At 44.6% G+C, this 14,855-nt stretch overlaps 2 protein-coding genes and 1 long non-coding RNA gene across 8 annotated transcripts; all 3 read left to right on the top strand.

Moving 5' to 3' along the window:
- The first annotated feature begins 914 nt into the window (after positions 1-914).
- LOC120036724 (insulin-like growth factor-binding protein complex acid labile subunit) lies at positions 915-3,570 on the top strand. Its single transcript, XM_038983098.1, has 2 exons — positions 915-1,050; positions 1,395-3,570. Exon 2 carries the CDS (start codon positions 1,400-1,402, stop codon positions 3,200-3,202), a length of 1,803 nt encoding a protein of 600 aa, XP_038839026.1. The 5' UTR covers positions 915-1,050; positions 1,395-1,399; the 3' UTR covers positions 3,203-3,570.
- A 3,787-nt stretch (positions 3,571-7,357) lies between these two features.
- LOC120044551 lies at positions 7,358-9,264 on the top strand. The gene is made up of 6 exons (XM_038989208.1): positions 7,358-7,465; positions 7,602-7,746; positions 7,866-8,160; positions 8,527-8,606; positions 8,740-8,894; positions 9,028-9,264. Exons 1-5 carry the CDS (start codon positions 7,439-7,441, stop codon positions 8,862-8,864), a joined length of 672 nt encoding a protein of 223 aa, XP_038845136.1. The 5' UTR covers positions 7,358-7,438; the 3' UTR covers positions 8,865-8,894; positions 9,028-9,264.
- Positions 9,265-9,642: 378 nt separating this feature from the next.
- LOC120044550 lies at positions 9,643-14,813 on the top strand. 6 transcript variants are annotated; one of them, XR_005476560.1, is made up of 10 exons: positions 9,643-9,980; positions 10,118-10,211; positions 10,412-10,618; positions 12,468-12,476; positions 12,874-13,069; positions 13,240-13,314; positions 13,437-13,551; positions 13,770-13,979; positions 14,068-14,153; positions 14,519-14,813. It is a non-coding gene; the product is annotated as an uncharacterized LOC120044550 (long non-coding RNA). The 6 variants fall into 6 exon arrangements; XR_005476561.1 differs by having other exon boundaries at positions 12,468-12,506; positions 12,690-13,069; positions 13,773-13,979; XR_005476556.1 differs by having other exon boundaries at positions 12,468-12,506; positions 12,690-13,069.
- Positions 14,814-14,855: the final 42 nt, after the last annotated feature.

Genomic DNA, 14,855 nt, shown 5'->3' with positions numbered 1-14,855 from the left:
GTGTCTTAAAACCCTGATATACCTACTTAAGTCTAGGTTTAGGATATAATTTAGCAACTAAAATGTTCAGTGTGACAAAACAATGTCATGTAATGCCTGCCAGTATTAGAGAAGGCATTGCACAACATACCCATGTCTTTTCTTAACCGCCTGTCAAAGTCCAGGATTGTCTAGCCAATGGTCCCGTTTTCTGTTAGATTTGATTGAATTTGGATGTCCTTAGGCACACGTCCGGTTCTGGGTAGTCCAGTAAGTTCACGAAACCAAGCTACAGAGAAAGAGAATAAAGTGAAAGTCAACCCACGTTTAACATCAGAGTCTGTTTGCTGGTCAATGTGTGTGCTGTGAGATAAGAAACAGCTACATTTCCCTTTACCTGGGATAATGATTGGCTAAAGTGCACTGAATACAAGACAAAATTCGGGCAAAAAATACTAAGCTTTTACGCACAATGCAAGTACAAACTTGAATCTCTTTTTGTAATACATTTCAAAATGCCATTGCTACTTTTCAGCCAGCACAGGTTCAGAGCACCAGGTTTGTCTTATCTCTCATCCATGCTGTCTGTATCAGTCAAAATCTACAGTAAATGTACTCAGAGACAGGACCCTGGCTTTAGTAAACAGCAAAAGGCTACTTGAAAGTCAGACCACATGTACAGTAGACATTCATATAATATGAATTTTAGGGGTATTAATGATGTTATGTACTATGACAAATCTGAGGTCATGGGAAAAATGCATTTTGTTTATTAAATTCTTGAACATCAAAGAGTTAAGAATTTTCACTCAAAATGTACTTATAAAGATACTGATAGGTTGGCATAGGTATAAAAAGTATATTTGAGAGAGATAAGACCATAGTCTCATTGAAAGACTGATGATGATGCTGGTCATAGGGTATGAACAGGTTAATTCTGAGAGTTCAGTGGGTCTGACTTTTTCTAGAAAGACTAGGCAGGTTTTCCTTTCCAAACACAAATACACACGTCCTTCGTTTAGTGGGTGGCTGTCTGTCGGTCTACCTCAGTCAAAATTGCTGAAATATAAGGTAGGTGGAAACTATTCTGATTCATTGAACTTTCATCTTTTAAAATTACACATAATAGAAATGAATGTACACTTTATAGTAGCTTTGCATATTTTAGTAATGAATGTTTGCAGTAAATATTTTTTTGTATTTTTAGTATTGAAAATAGGCCTAGGCATTGTCTATAATATTGATGGTTAATGTAAAATCTGAATAATCTGAGTACAGAGGTTAATTGATTGGCTTTCAGGGAGGACTTAAAATGTGAGAAAATACATGTTTATTACAAAGAGAATAAGCATATTAAGTCGTTTTAGATAAGGAGCACCAACATTGAGCTTACTTCCTCTGCTCTCTACCCACAGCTGTTATGCACACCATTGTGCTACTGGTGTTGTGGGTACTGGGGACATCACTGGTGTTGCCAGACCCTGACACAGGGGGAGAGAAACCTACTGAGGAGCCCATTCCTTGTTCCAAGGGCTGCACCTGTCTGCATGACGACTACAGTCTAGAGCTCAATGTCTACTGCAGCGCACGCAACTACACCCAGGCCCCCTCTGACGTGCCTGTCTCCACTCGCTCCCTCTGGCTGGATGGAAACCTGTTCACCACTCTGCCTGCCACCGCTTTCAAGGATCTCAGCAACTTGGATTTTCTGAATCTACAGAGCGGTCAGCTGGTGTCCCTTGACTCCCAGGTGTTCAGAGGGCTTAAGTCGCTAGCTCACATCCACCTGGAGCGCAACCGCATCCGTTCGTTGCCGGGCACTATCTTCCAGAACACGCCTAACCTCGCCTCGCTTAGTCTCCATAACAACCAACTGTCCCGCATTGAGGAGAAGTTGTTTGCTGGCCTCTCACATATGTGGCTTCTCAACTTGGGGTGGAATTCATTAGCAGTGTTGCCTGAGACTGGGTTCCATGACCTGCATGGCCTGAGGGAGCTGGTGCTGGCTGGGAATAGGCTGGCTTACTTACAGCCACAACTCTTCCAAGGTCTTACCGAGCTGAAGGAGTTGGACCTCACTGGAAATTACCTGAAGGTCATTAAGGCTAATGTGTTTTTGAAGCTCCCCAAACTGCAAAAGCTTTACCTGGCCCAGAATCAGATAGTGACGGTGGTACCCAGAGCCTTTGTGGGTATGAAGTCCCTCAGATGGCTGGATCTCACAAACAATAAACTATCAGCGCTCCACGATGAGACTTTCCTTGGTCTTCACAGCCTCCATGTGCTGCGGCTCTCCAACAACTCCATCAGTGGACTAAGGCCCAGGACTTTCCGTGACTTGCAGTACCTTGAAGAACTGCGTCTGAGCTACAACCGGATCCAGGCCTTGGGGGACAGGATCTTTGAGGGGCTTGGGCACCTGGAGGTTCTGGAGCTGGAGCACAACCAGGTGCAGGAGGCCCGGATGGGCACCTTCATGGGCCTCTCTCACCTGGCTGTCATTAACCTGTCTGGCAGCTGTTTCCGCAGTCTTCCAGACCAAGTGTTCAAAGGTCTCTCCAAGCTCCACAGTCTTCACCTGGATAAGGGCTGTCTGAACAGGGTCACGACCCAAGCTTTCATTGGACTATCGGGTCTGCGACGGCTCTTCCTTCAAAACAACAACATCTCTGTGGTGGAGCGCCAGAGCTTCGTGGAACTCTTAGGCCTACAACAACTAGACCTGAGATTCAACAAGCTCGAGGTCCTAACCTCCCACACCTTCTACGGCCTGAAGAACCTGGACTATCTGCTGCTGTCCGGCAACCTGTTCCGTCAACTTCCCTCTGAGGCCCTCGTGCCCTTTAAGCATCTCTCGTGGCTGGACCTCTCAGCTAACAGGCTGGAGATCCTGCACAATGGTACCATGCAGCTGCTGCCCAGGCTACGCTATCTAAACCTGAAAGATAACGCTCTTAGCAGCATTCCACCAGATATCCCAGATACCCTACACCAACTGTGGCTGACGGGGAACCGTTGGAAGTGTGACTGCAGTGTCCTTCCCCTTAGAGACTACAGCTTGAGGAGACCGCAGACGGTGCCCCGGCAAGTGGAAACCCTGGCTGAGGGAGAGGAACCCCACACTGTTGTCACCATCTACAACAATATAACATGCAACAGCCCTCCAGGCTTGGTTGGCCATGACCTGAGGGATATCAGCAACGAACATTTCAAGAACTGCTGAAGGGGTCAAAGACGCCAGACATTTGGAAGACAATAATTTCAAAATAATTGTTATTAGCCTACAAATTTCCCTGTACATTCAATGATTTAGCCTATATTAATTATTTCTCAAAATATGTATTGTAACAAATTATTTTTGCTACTGTGGTAATTAGGCCCTACATGTTTCAAGTGTGTAGCTTTTGCATCATACACTTTTAGTTAGTTTCATATTTCATGAAATGTTCATTAAATCATTGCACACAAAAAATTGCAAGTAAGCCTACTAGAATACACAGTTTACAGTACAGTACTCTTTTAGGACAAAGCAGTCCACCTTTGAATGGGTGACTATTAAACGCATCTGTTGAATAAACACAAGTCATGTTTGTTTTTGTCCTCTGAATAAATATTTAAGAGACAGATTTGCTCAACAAGGAATTGGTCACACAACCAAATATAGATATCGGCCCTAGGTAAACAATATCCGCCTTTACAAATTAAAGGTGCAGAGGCCCAGCTATTGAGGTGGGCCATATGTGTACACAAGGCAAACACTTCCTCCTGTACCACAATGGTCCAGAACTCTAAGCAGAGGGAGAAGTAAACTTTCAGGGCCTACATATAACGACACTATAACGTTTTCCTTTTGAAGAAGCGGGCAGGAGCAATTTTACAGCAGCCCATTTCCAACACAGCTCTGACTGCAGGATTCATAGACCGCAGAACTTGAACGGTTCATACATTACTTAACTCGCAGTCGATCACAGATGTTGACATGTTCATGTTGACCATCTTTCCCCAGGTCCCATCCCTTCTGCACTGCAACACGTGCTCCTCTATAATTTATATGCACTCCTCACTCTTGTAGTTCAGTTGTTACGGTAACCAACAGTTTGCTAGTTGTTGTTAGCAGCTATTTAACTTTAGCTAACTTAGTGTAGCTGACTGCTACTGCTTTCACATAAGAGTGGTCTATCTTGATGCTTATAGATGCATTAGTTTATGTCAATATGGACACGGACCCTTCAACGCGTTGGAATGCTCTTTTTGACAGCTTCAAACCCCATATTCCGTCCATTGATTCAGATTCTTTATCATCAGTGAGTTTGATTACTGCACTTAGCTAACTAACAAGTGCAGCAGTAAGACAACGTTAGCTAGCTATCCCTATGAAAAGCCCTTAATTTGTATGAACTTTGCTACTTACTTGCTGCTCTACTAGAGTTGTGTTTATTTGTTTTTGAATTGTGTTTGCCAGAGTAAATCTAGATAAATGCATCAAACGTTAGCTGAAATTTGGCTAACCTTACTCTCCAGTCTGAAAATTAAAACATCCATCTTTCGGCGACCAGTAGCCCTTCTTCCTAAACACACAGAGGGCCTAGAGTGTCTTGTCATTGGAGTACTCTGAAATAGAGGTAACTTTAAGTAGCTAGGTAGCTGAGCAAGTTTACACCAATTGCTGAAGAGTCCTTGACAAGGTTACTGTGTGTGTATCTGTGTGTATCCCAAACAGGAGCTTCTAATATCTGTGGCACAGCCACAACTGTGTTGGACAGAGGAGACCGTTTGCCCATATAGAGAGCCTACAACTGAACCCCAGGGAGTTTATCAAGCCACTGATTTAGCCCAGCAGGGCACACACCAGGAGCCCAGTCCCATAGGTAATAAGGTAAATGAGATATGCAGCCATGACTCTATTAGAAATGCAGCTCGGGCAGGAGGCCATCCATGCAGCAATGTTCCTGTGGAGATGAAAGGGGACACCTCAGCGCACCACAGCCATGGCACACTAAACAGACAAAAAACAACTGAGTCCACATCACCACACCCTTCACATAACACAGCTTGTGAAGAAAACACATTGGAGTCACTCAATGCTTTGAGAAAGACACAGAGAACAGATCCAAATGGCTCTGAAAAAGCCACTACAAAATAGTCAAACTGTTTTGTCTTTTGAGGTGAGTTTAAGTTTCCTGTTATAAATTGAGAAGGTACTACATAATAACTCATGTATTTGTTGACCTCTGGTCATTTTCATTCTGCAGTTAGATAGATACTGATTAAGTTTTATGTCCTACAAATCAGTACCTTTGTGTTTTTATCAGCCACTGGAGCACTGGGATCTGGACCAGATTCTTCTGACTCGTCAAACAGATAGACTCTTTTTAGGAGGCAGTGTGTCTGATGAACCTATGGAAGTACAACCAGGTAGACAATAGGGTAACTCTAAGGTATCACTGATATAGCTACTGCTGAACAACTAGTAGATGTAGAGTAACCAGTGTGCACCTAGCTTGTCATTCACACTCAATGCTATTATCATAATGATGTCATCAATTCATTCTCAATTTGGTCACAGATGGAGACAATGTAAGGTCACAGGATACTATATTGGAGAGGCTGGCTGCTTTCTGTAGGACACAGTCATGTGGAGATGCTGAAGAGAAAAGAGAAACTGCGCCAGATAAAACTTCTGGTGTGCCTCAGAAAGCACCTGTCCAACATCCTACCAATTTCAGGTAAAATATATGATCAAGTTGTGTGGGTTTCACATGATTATGAATAATGTAATTAATTAACATGAACATTTTGTTTACACCTTAATTGGGGAGGACGGGCTCGTGCTAAAGGCTGGAGTGGAATAGTATCAAATAATGTACATCAAACACATGGTTTCATGCCCTTCCATTCGTTCCGTTCCAGACATTATTATGAGCTGTCCTCCCCTCAGCAGCCTCCACTGGTGGCTGAACACCTGTTTTATGACCTGTCAATGACCGAGAGCAGAGAGAGCAACAGAAACAGAGAGCACAGCGCCAGCAACACCTCCAGAAACAGCTGGAAAGCTTTAGACCAACAAGGTCTGCCGGAGACAGGGAGCCTGCCGCTGAGAAGACTGATGTTCTTTATGACACTGTAAGTTCATCTGGAACAGAGACTCGGTGCTCACAATTCAATAGATCTCCACTCAGTCTTCTTTGTCATTGTCATAACTTGAGCGCTACCCCTACATATTTCATATTTTTCATTCATTTGTTTTCAGGAGGCCTCTCACCTACAATCAGTTAACACTCTGCCTGCTGATATGGAGGATTTTTTTATTTTTTTTATTTTTAACCTTTATTTAACTAGGCAAGTCAGTTAAGAACAAATTCTTATTTTCAATAACGGCCTAGGAACAGTGGGTTAACTGCCTTGTTCAGGGGCAGAACGACAGATTTGTACCTTGTCAGCTCGGGTATTCGAACTTGCAACCTTTCGGTTACTAGTCCAACACTCTAACCACTAGGCTAACCTGCCGCCAGGTTAAGGAGTGCTTGCTGCTAACTGTATGCTTCTCCAGTCCAGGCCTGGTAGCCAGCAGCAGTCATCATTGGAAAGCACCAACAGTGGAGTCAGCCACAACCAAATCCCATATATACAATGCTCTGGTTGCTTGGTTTCTGTCTTTGGTGAATATTTATTTGACTAGTTCTTGACAACGTCATTCAACTGAGATCATTTGATTATTTTTACTCTGTTTGAGATGGAGTCCATGTTTTACCGAGGCCTCTAACTTGTTAGGTTGGAGCACCAGGCCCTCAAGGTGGTGATGACAGGGCTGCTGTACCTTTTTGGGTGGCTGGCCTACAGCAACTGTGGACAGAGGATGGACTGGCTCTACACATCTGTGCTGTGTGCCACGGAGAGAGCCTACAACTTGTCCGAAAACCCCGGGTGAGAGGAATGAACATGGAGATCCTTTTAAATGACTTATTATTAGTAGTAGTAGTATTCTAATTCCTTATTCTATGTGAATGCACCCAAACATTTCCTCTTTTCCTCCACCACCTTTTCTGCAGTTAAGTGATATTCCTTTTTCTTCTTCATAGAAACTGGGTGTGGATAAGGGTCATAGTGTGTTCCAGCAGCGTGTCTGCAGGTTCCTCTCTCAGACCTCCCTCAGAGCCATCACGCATTGGCTGCCGCAGCTCAGGAGCCTATTAGACCAACAGGCCTATCCCCCAACCGTCCACATACCTGCCTCCTGCCTGGACAGCTTTATCTCTGTCAACTCAGACAAAATGGTAGGTAGTAGGTACAGGTGAATGCTTAGAATCTGAGATTGACTTGATGATGTGGATGTGTTCCCTGTAATGTGCTGTATCTTTGTCCTGTGTCTCAGGCTGTGAAGAGGACCTTCGGTCTAAACCCAGGCTTCTACTGGCAGACTGTGGAGACTCAGGAACTCAGCTGTCAGAGGCCTGAGACCATGTGCACTCAGCTGCTACACACAGAGGTAAGAACATCTTATGTCTCAGCTGTTCCAAAGCTCCTTGGTGTCATCTAACCTCAGTGTTAATACCCCATGATCATGACTGTTGGTATAGGATGAGGAAATCAACCATACAGTTTTTTTCTTCTTCTCCTCACAGATAGCTGTTGCTCTGGGATACACTTCTTTGTTCCTGCATCCCCTGGTGGTTCACCACACCCTCCACCTTCTCCACAACTCAGGGTTGGGTGTTTGTGGCCTCCGCCTCCTTTACCCTCCTCTTGGCTTTCTGACCAACAGCACCGGTAAAACGTCTATCAACTAATAAGCTTCTATTCTGTTATATTCTTATCTAGTCTGCAGATCTTCAGTGGCCTAGACTGGAATGATTCCGTAAGTTATAGTAAGTCTGTCTCTGATTCAGGCAGAGTATCCTACGGGCAGGGAGATGATGGAGCCGATCAGCCTGTCCTTGCCCTGGCTGTCCGAGGGCCTCACGCCCGCACCGTGTGGCAGGATGTAACAGGCCCTTCAGACCCCCTGCTGGCTAGGAAGACAGACCCGGCATCCATCAACGCCCTGCACTACAGCAGCAAGAACTTGCCCCTCCTCTACTCCCCTCGCCTGGCCAGCAGTGTGCACAGGGAACTGGTCACGTGGTTCGCAGGGAGAGTTCCAGGAAATAATTCCCAGAACCCTGACCAGGCTCCAACTGACAGGTGTGTTTGTAGTCCAGAGCCATCCTGATGTCTCACAACCATCACTCAAACATTACAAATAGAAAAACAAACATATTATGACTACTAATAATAATTTATTGAACTTTTATAGCGCTATACCTTACATAAAGAATCTCAAAGCGTTGTAAAGCAACAACAACAAAAAAACAAGCAATTTAAAAAAACAACAACAACATTAATCATCATGAGTAGATGGAAGGTCAAAAGACTGAAGGTTTACTCAGTAAACACTGATAGATACATTTGTTTTCATCATTTTGGGCTATATATATAACACACACACAACACAACACAAACAGTAGTCAAAGTATTTCACAAAAACCATGATTTTCTTCCAACACTCAGCTCTGCCCCTGGCGATGGAGAGGGAAGCAGCCCCTTGTATTTAACCAGGTCCTCTACCACCCTGTGTGCTACTGTTAAAGGTAACTCAGAAACGAGGTCAACAATGTTAGAGTTATGGCTTAATGCTTTACTCTAATCTAGATCCTAAGTACAGTAGTTGGAAGTTTCAAAATGTCTTACTGTGGATCTGACTCTTCCCTTCTCACCTCATAGTGGACGTGTTCTTGATAGTGTCTCCAGCTGTGGCGCCATGCTGCTACAGCCAGGTTCTGTCTGTGTGTGAAGGCAGAGGGTTCAGTCTGAGGGGGGCCCAGAGGCTGCAGCTCTCCACCAAATGAACCCAGGCACTGGGACTCACCAGACAGCAGGTAACGACCCCACCTCCACCACACTGTCTCCAGATCAGTCACACCACACTGATCTGACAGCAAAGCGCATGAGAGAAGCTGGCGAGATCAATTTTGACTATGCCCTTAAAAGTTTGTCTTTCTTTTTGACAAGGTGTCAGTGTTCTGCAGTCCGCCCACTGTTACTGTGGATGAGAAGAGGGTTGAGCTGTCTTCCCACTGCCTGGTCTTCTGAGGAGAGAGAGTGGCCTGCGTCACTGTGCCAGCCTGCCTGCAGTTATAGCACTTAACCTATAATACCTAATATCTCTGCTTCTATCACCTCAAAAGTACACTGAGTGTACGAAACATTAGGAACACCTTCCTAATATTGAGTTGCACGGCCTTTTGCCCTCAGAACAGCCTCAATTCGTTGGGGCATGGACTACAAGGTGTTGAAAGTGTTCAACAGGGATGCTGGCCGATGTTTACGCCAATGCTTCCCACAGTTGTGTCAAGTTGGCTTGACGTTCTTTGGGTGGTGGACCATTGATACACACGGGAAACTGTTGAGCTTGAAAAACCCAGCAGCGTTGCAGTTCTTGACACACACAAGCCTGGCACCTACTACCATCCCCCGTTCAAAGGAACTTAAATCTTTTGTCTTTCCCATTCACCCTCTGAACGGCACACATACACAATTCATGTCTCAATTGTCAAGATTTAACCTGTCTCCTCCCCTTCTTCTACACTGATTGAAGTGGATTTAACCAGTGACATCAATAAGGGATCATAGCTTTCACCTGGATTGACCTGGTCAATGTCATGGAAAGAGCAGGTGTTCATAATGTTTTGTCCACTCAGTGTCTATCCTCTCCTCTACAAGTATGCCCATCTATCTGTGATTATTCCATGTTTAGGTGTTCCTAATGTTTTGTACAGTCAGTGTATAAGAACATGTATCCCATTTGATGCTGATAGGTACTATAGAGGCATTTGAGCTTGTGACATCAATGTTCAGTCTATTGACACTGATTCCTCTTTTTGTCAGCCCTTCTACACAGGCTCTGGACAGGGGACACAACAGATACTTTACGCCACATTAACCATTCCTACAACACAGCCCATGTAATGAAATATATTTAAAATGCATAATATTATTCATAATACCAATATTGTACTTGCAATTCAGCTGTAGCACTGAACTCCTCACCTACCTAACCTTGCTCTGCATTTCTCTCCTTTCTACCTTGTTTCTCCATCAGGCGATGTCGGGGAGGATGGATTCGAGCTACTGGCCATGAAGTGGCTGCCCACATTGTCCCGGCAGCAGGCGCGGGAGGTGAGCCCCTATGAGAGGTGAGCCTGGTTCCTCTCTAGGTTTTTTCCTAGGTTTTGGCCTTTCTAGGGAGTTTTTCCTAGCCACCGTGCTTCTACACCTGCATTGCTTGCTGTTTGGGGTTTTAGGCTGGGTTTCTGTACAGCACTTTGAGATATTAGCTGATGTAAGAAGGGCTATATAAATAAATTTGATTTTGATTTGATATGATATGAGGTAGGTGACCGGCTGTGGCAGAGCAGCCTGGTGGGCCTGGCCTCCTCCCCTGCCCTGGTGTGTGCTCTGAGAAGGGTGGACGCCTTCGCCCCCCTACTGTGGCTCCTGCCACGGGACTACCCTGGGAACCTGAACATACTGTTGTCTCCCACTCCTGAACTGGCCTTCAGACAAGCATCCCTCTTCTTCTCCCTGGGAGACATGATCCCTGGTAAAAACTAGTCAGTGCAAGCTAGGTACTATTTCACTACTACCCTATATCTGGGGTAATCATGTCAAGGATAGCTGGATCTATGTGGATTTTCTCTCATCTTCAGATCACAGTGTGCGCCCATTACTGAAGTTCCTACCCCCACCACACATTAATGTAGCTGGTACAGTGAGGGAAAAAAGTATTTGATCCCCTGCTGATTTTGTACATTTGCCCACTGACAAAGAAATGATCAGTCTATAATTTTAATGGTAGGTTTATTTGAACAGTGAGAGACAGAATATGAACAAAAATATCCAGAAAAACGCATGTCAAAAATGTTATAAATTGATTTGCATTTTAATGAGGGAAATAAGTATTTGACCCCCTCTCAAACAGAAAGAATTCTGGCTCCCAGGTGTCTTTCATACAGGTAACGAGCTGAGATTAGGAGCACACTCTTAAAGGGAGTGCTCCTAATCTCAGTTTCTTACCTGTATAAAAGACACCTGTCCACAGAAGCAATCAATCATTCAGATTCCAAACTCTCCACCATGGCCAAGACCAAAGAGCTCTCCAAGGATGTCAGGGACAAGATCGTAGATCTACACAAGGCTGGAATGGGCTACAAGACTATCGCCAAGCAGCTTGGTGAGAAGGTGACAACAGTTGGTGCGATTATTCGCAAATGGAAGAAACACAAAAGAACTGTCAATCTCCCTCGGCCTGGGGCTCCATGCAAGATCTCACCTCGTGGAGTTGCAATGATCATGAGAACGGTGAGGAATCAGCCCAGAACTACACAGGAGGATCTTGTCAATGATCTCAAGGCAGCTGGGACCATAGTCATCAAGAAAACAATTGGTAACACACTACGCCGTGAAGGACTGAAATCCTGCAGCGCCCGCAAGGTCCCCCTGCTCAAGAAAGCACATATACATGCCCGTCTGAAGTTTGCCAATGAACATCTGAATGATTCAGAGGACAACTGGGTGAACGTGTTGTGGTCAGATGAGACCAAAATGGAGTTCTTTGGCATCAATTCAACTTGCCGTGTTTGGAGGAGGAGGAATGCTGCCTATGACCCCAAGAAACCATCCCCACCGTCAAACATGGAGGTGGAAACATTATGCTTTGGGGGTGTTTTTCTGCTAAGGGGACAGGACAACTTCACCGCATCAAAGGGACGATGGACGGGGCCATGTACCGTCAAATCTTGGGTGAAAACCTCCTTCCCTCAGCCAGGGTATTGAAAATGGGTCGTGGATGGGTATTCCAGCATGACTATGACCCAAAACACATGGCCAAGGCAACAAAAAAGGAGTGGCTCAAGAAGAAGCACATTAAGGAGTGGCCTAGCCAGTCTCCAGACCTTAATCCCATAGAAAATCTGTGGAGGGAGCTGAAGGTTCGAGTTGCCAAACGTCAGCCTCGAAACCTTAATGACTTGAAAAAGATCTGCAAAGAGGAGTGGGACAAAATCACTCCTGAGATGTGTGCAAACCTGGTGGCCAACTACAAGAAACATCTGACCTCTGTGATTGCCAACAAGGGTTTTGCCACCAAGTACTAAGTCATGTTTTGCAGAGGGGTCAAATACTTATTTCCCTCATTAAAATGCAAATCAATTTATAACATTTTTGACATGAGTTTTTCTGGATTTTTTTGTTCATATTATGTCTCTCACTGTTCAAATAAACCTACCATTAAAATTATAGACTGATCATTTCTTTGTCAGTGGGCAAACGTACAAAATCAGCAGGGGATCAAATACTTTTTTCCCTCACTGTATGTGTCACCGGGTCATCAGCATATTCAAACAACTCTCTCACCCACCTCCCTTCTGACTTGTGTTTAATGTTCCTTACAGGTTCCCAGTGTGAGTCATTGTTAAACTGCATGGTGCAGGGTGAGTTTGGAAATGGGTTTATTTGGATGAACTTTGACCTTTTAAATTACATGATGTAATGTAGGATGTTTTATTAAACATTGGTTACTTGCAAAGTTGATTACTTCAACAATGGTTACAAAAATGTACAAAAGTTGAAAATATTTAAGCACCCTATTTGCCACTCTTGTCTGTTTCCATCAGGTCCCCAGCCGCTGGTCAAACTGTTCCTGTTCAAGCCCCCATGCTCTGGGGAAAATCCTCAGCAAAGTCCAGCGGAGTGGCTTCACTGTGGTGGACCTGCATGTGCTGGTTCTGGACAATAGCACAGCTGTGTCATATTGTTTTAAATGCATTGGCTCAGTTTCCCTCTTGTGTTTTCCTCTAGGACCCCTCTGCTGTAGAAGCCCATGTTCAGTACTTGAGCTCTGGGCCTTCCCTGGCTCTGTGCCTGCAGAGGGAGAATGCTGTGAAGATGCTACTGGACGTGCTGGGACCTGAGGACCCTGCCCAGGCCCGCACTCAGGACCAATTCCTCTGGAGGGCCTGTTACAGCTCAGACCATCTACACAGCGGCATCTATGGTCAGTCAGTGCCCCTCGACCCCGCACAATACTGGGCCACCTTCCAGGCCCTGCCAGACACCATAGATCAATCAGTTACAGAGTGGCTGAGACTGGCTTTGGAACAAGGCTTTAATGTTTCAGATGTAATGGTGGTAGCTCATAATGAATGATATAATACTATGTTGTAGGATCGAGGAGCTATCAGAGACCTGTTCCCACAGGGCCTATGCTGCACAGAGACCAACACCATGAGACAGGAGCAGGTACATCACAGTGCTACAATAGACATGATTTACTATTCCTAGACGTATAGCCGTCTCATATGCCCTGTGTTTAATAAGGAACGCATTTTGTGTCGGTTGTCACTCACTGTTCTGTATCACAGATACCAAGTGTACACTCAGACCATTTGGCTTGTCTGGCCCGTGAACAGAGCCACACTCTTGCCGCTGCGAACAAGCCATCTTTATCACACCTTATGGCTTCTGGACTGAATTGAGGTGAGGTCAAGTTTTGAATGTTTTAGCCTAGCTGAATCTTTGTTGTTGAATCGCTTATTTACTACTTTTATGTGGATACAAAACAGGTCCCTTAATCATTGACTTTTTATTGGGACGTTGCCTATGATTGGTCTGGGGCAACTGTTGTTGTGTTTAGTTGATGTGGTATCAACAGCAATTTAACTTTGTAAACGTGGCTGTTTGTGTGTGGGTGGCAGCAGCGCCCTCGGTCCACAGTGCTCTCTGCCAAACCACCTGCCTGCTGCTGCCCTCCAGTGTACTGGGCCCAGCCCACATCCACCTGGACCTGCTTGAGCAGCTGCTGAGGACAGGCTGCCACCTGGTGGCCGAGAGGATGAGTGCCTTGGACGAGACCCAGAGATGTCACATAGCTGAGACACTGATGCTACCCTCTGAGGGATGGGAAGGTGAGGAGTGGGTATCTGCTATGTAGAAGGAGTTTGATAGTTGCGCAATAGCAGCATGCAGTGGTCACTCACTGTATCTCCTCTCTAGATTTCTGCTCTACCTGAGGGCCCTTGTCTTATCGTTGTTCTACAGAAAGATAACGCTGTGACCTGCTTTGACGCCATGCTTGAAAGGTAAGGAAATAGGCTACTCAAACATGTACCAGTTAGTGTTTTGAATTTATTCTTCTTTGCATCCTAATGGAATGCATAGATTAATATGCTATGGTTTATTTATTTTGCACTATAGTATTTATAGAGGTCTAACCTTGCCAAAGTGGGGAAAATACTGATTTATCCCAGCACTGGAAAAAAAATACGCTTGTTCTAACTGCGGAAACATTGTGTTGTAGTACCAAATAATGGCAAAATGGACCCTTATGTTTAGTTAACAGGATCAAGTGACCTCGATAAAAACAGATTGTGAGAATGAATGTCTATGAAGAAAACACCATTGATAACAAGCACCTCTGAGAATATCTCATCTGTTTTGGCTCTAGGCATTGCAGCTGCTGTGCTATCTATTTGATGCCCTGTCTCCTGATAGTCATCATGCCATTGTACCACAGTAATATGAGTGAACCTTAATTCTATAGAGCATTACGAAGAGGGCCAACCTATTTTCTGGAATTCTGTGCCAATCTTTGATTATAATCCATTTGATACATTCCAATACTGTATAAAGAAAATATTTATTTAATTGGTTGTAGTAAGAAACCTTTTTATGTAACCCACCCCCAAAAGAAAAGTACAAATGGTATTTTCATGTGAAGAAAATAAATACTTAAAATTCTGGTTCATGTTTCAGTTATTGCAAGATTATACTTGTCAAGGGGC

This window comes from Salvelinus namaycush, chromosome 3 (genome assembly GCF_016432855.1).
Source record: "Salvelinus namaycush isolate Seneca chromosome 3, SaNama_1.0, whole genome shotgun sequence".
NCBI classification, from domain to species: domain Eukaryota; kingdom Metazoa; phylum Chordata; class Actinopteri; order Salmoniformes; family Salmonidae; genus Salvelinus; species Salvelinus namaycush.
Note: the sequence above shows the minus strand (reverse complement) of the source record. Positions and strands in the feature narration are given on the sequence as shown.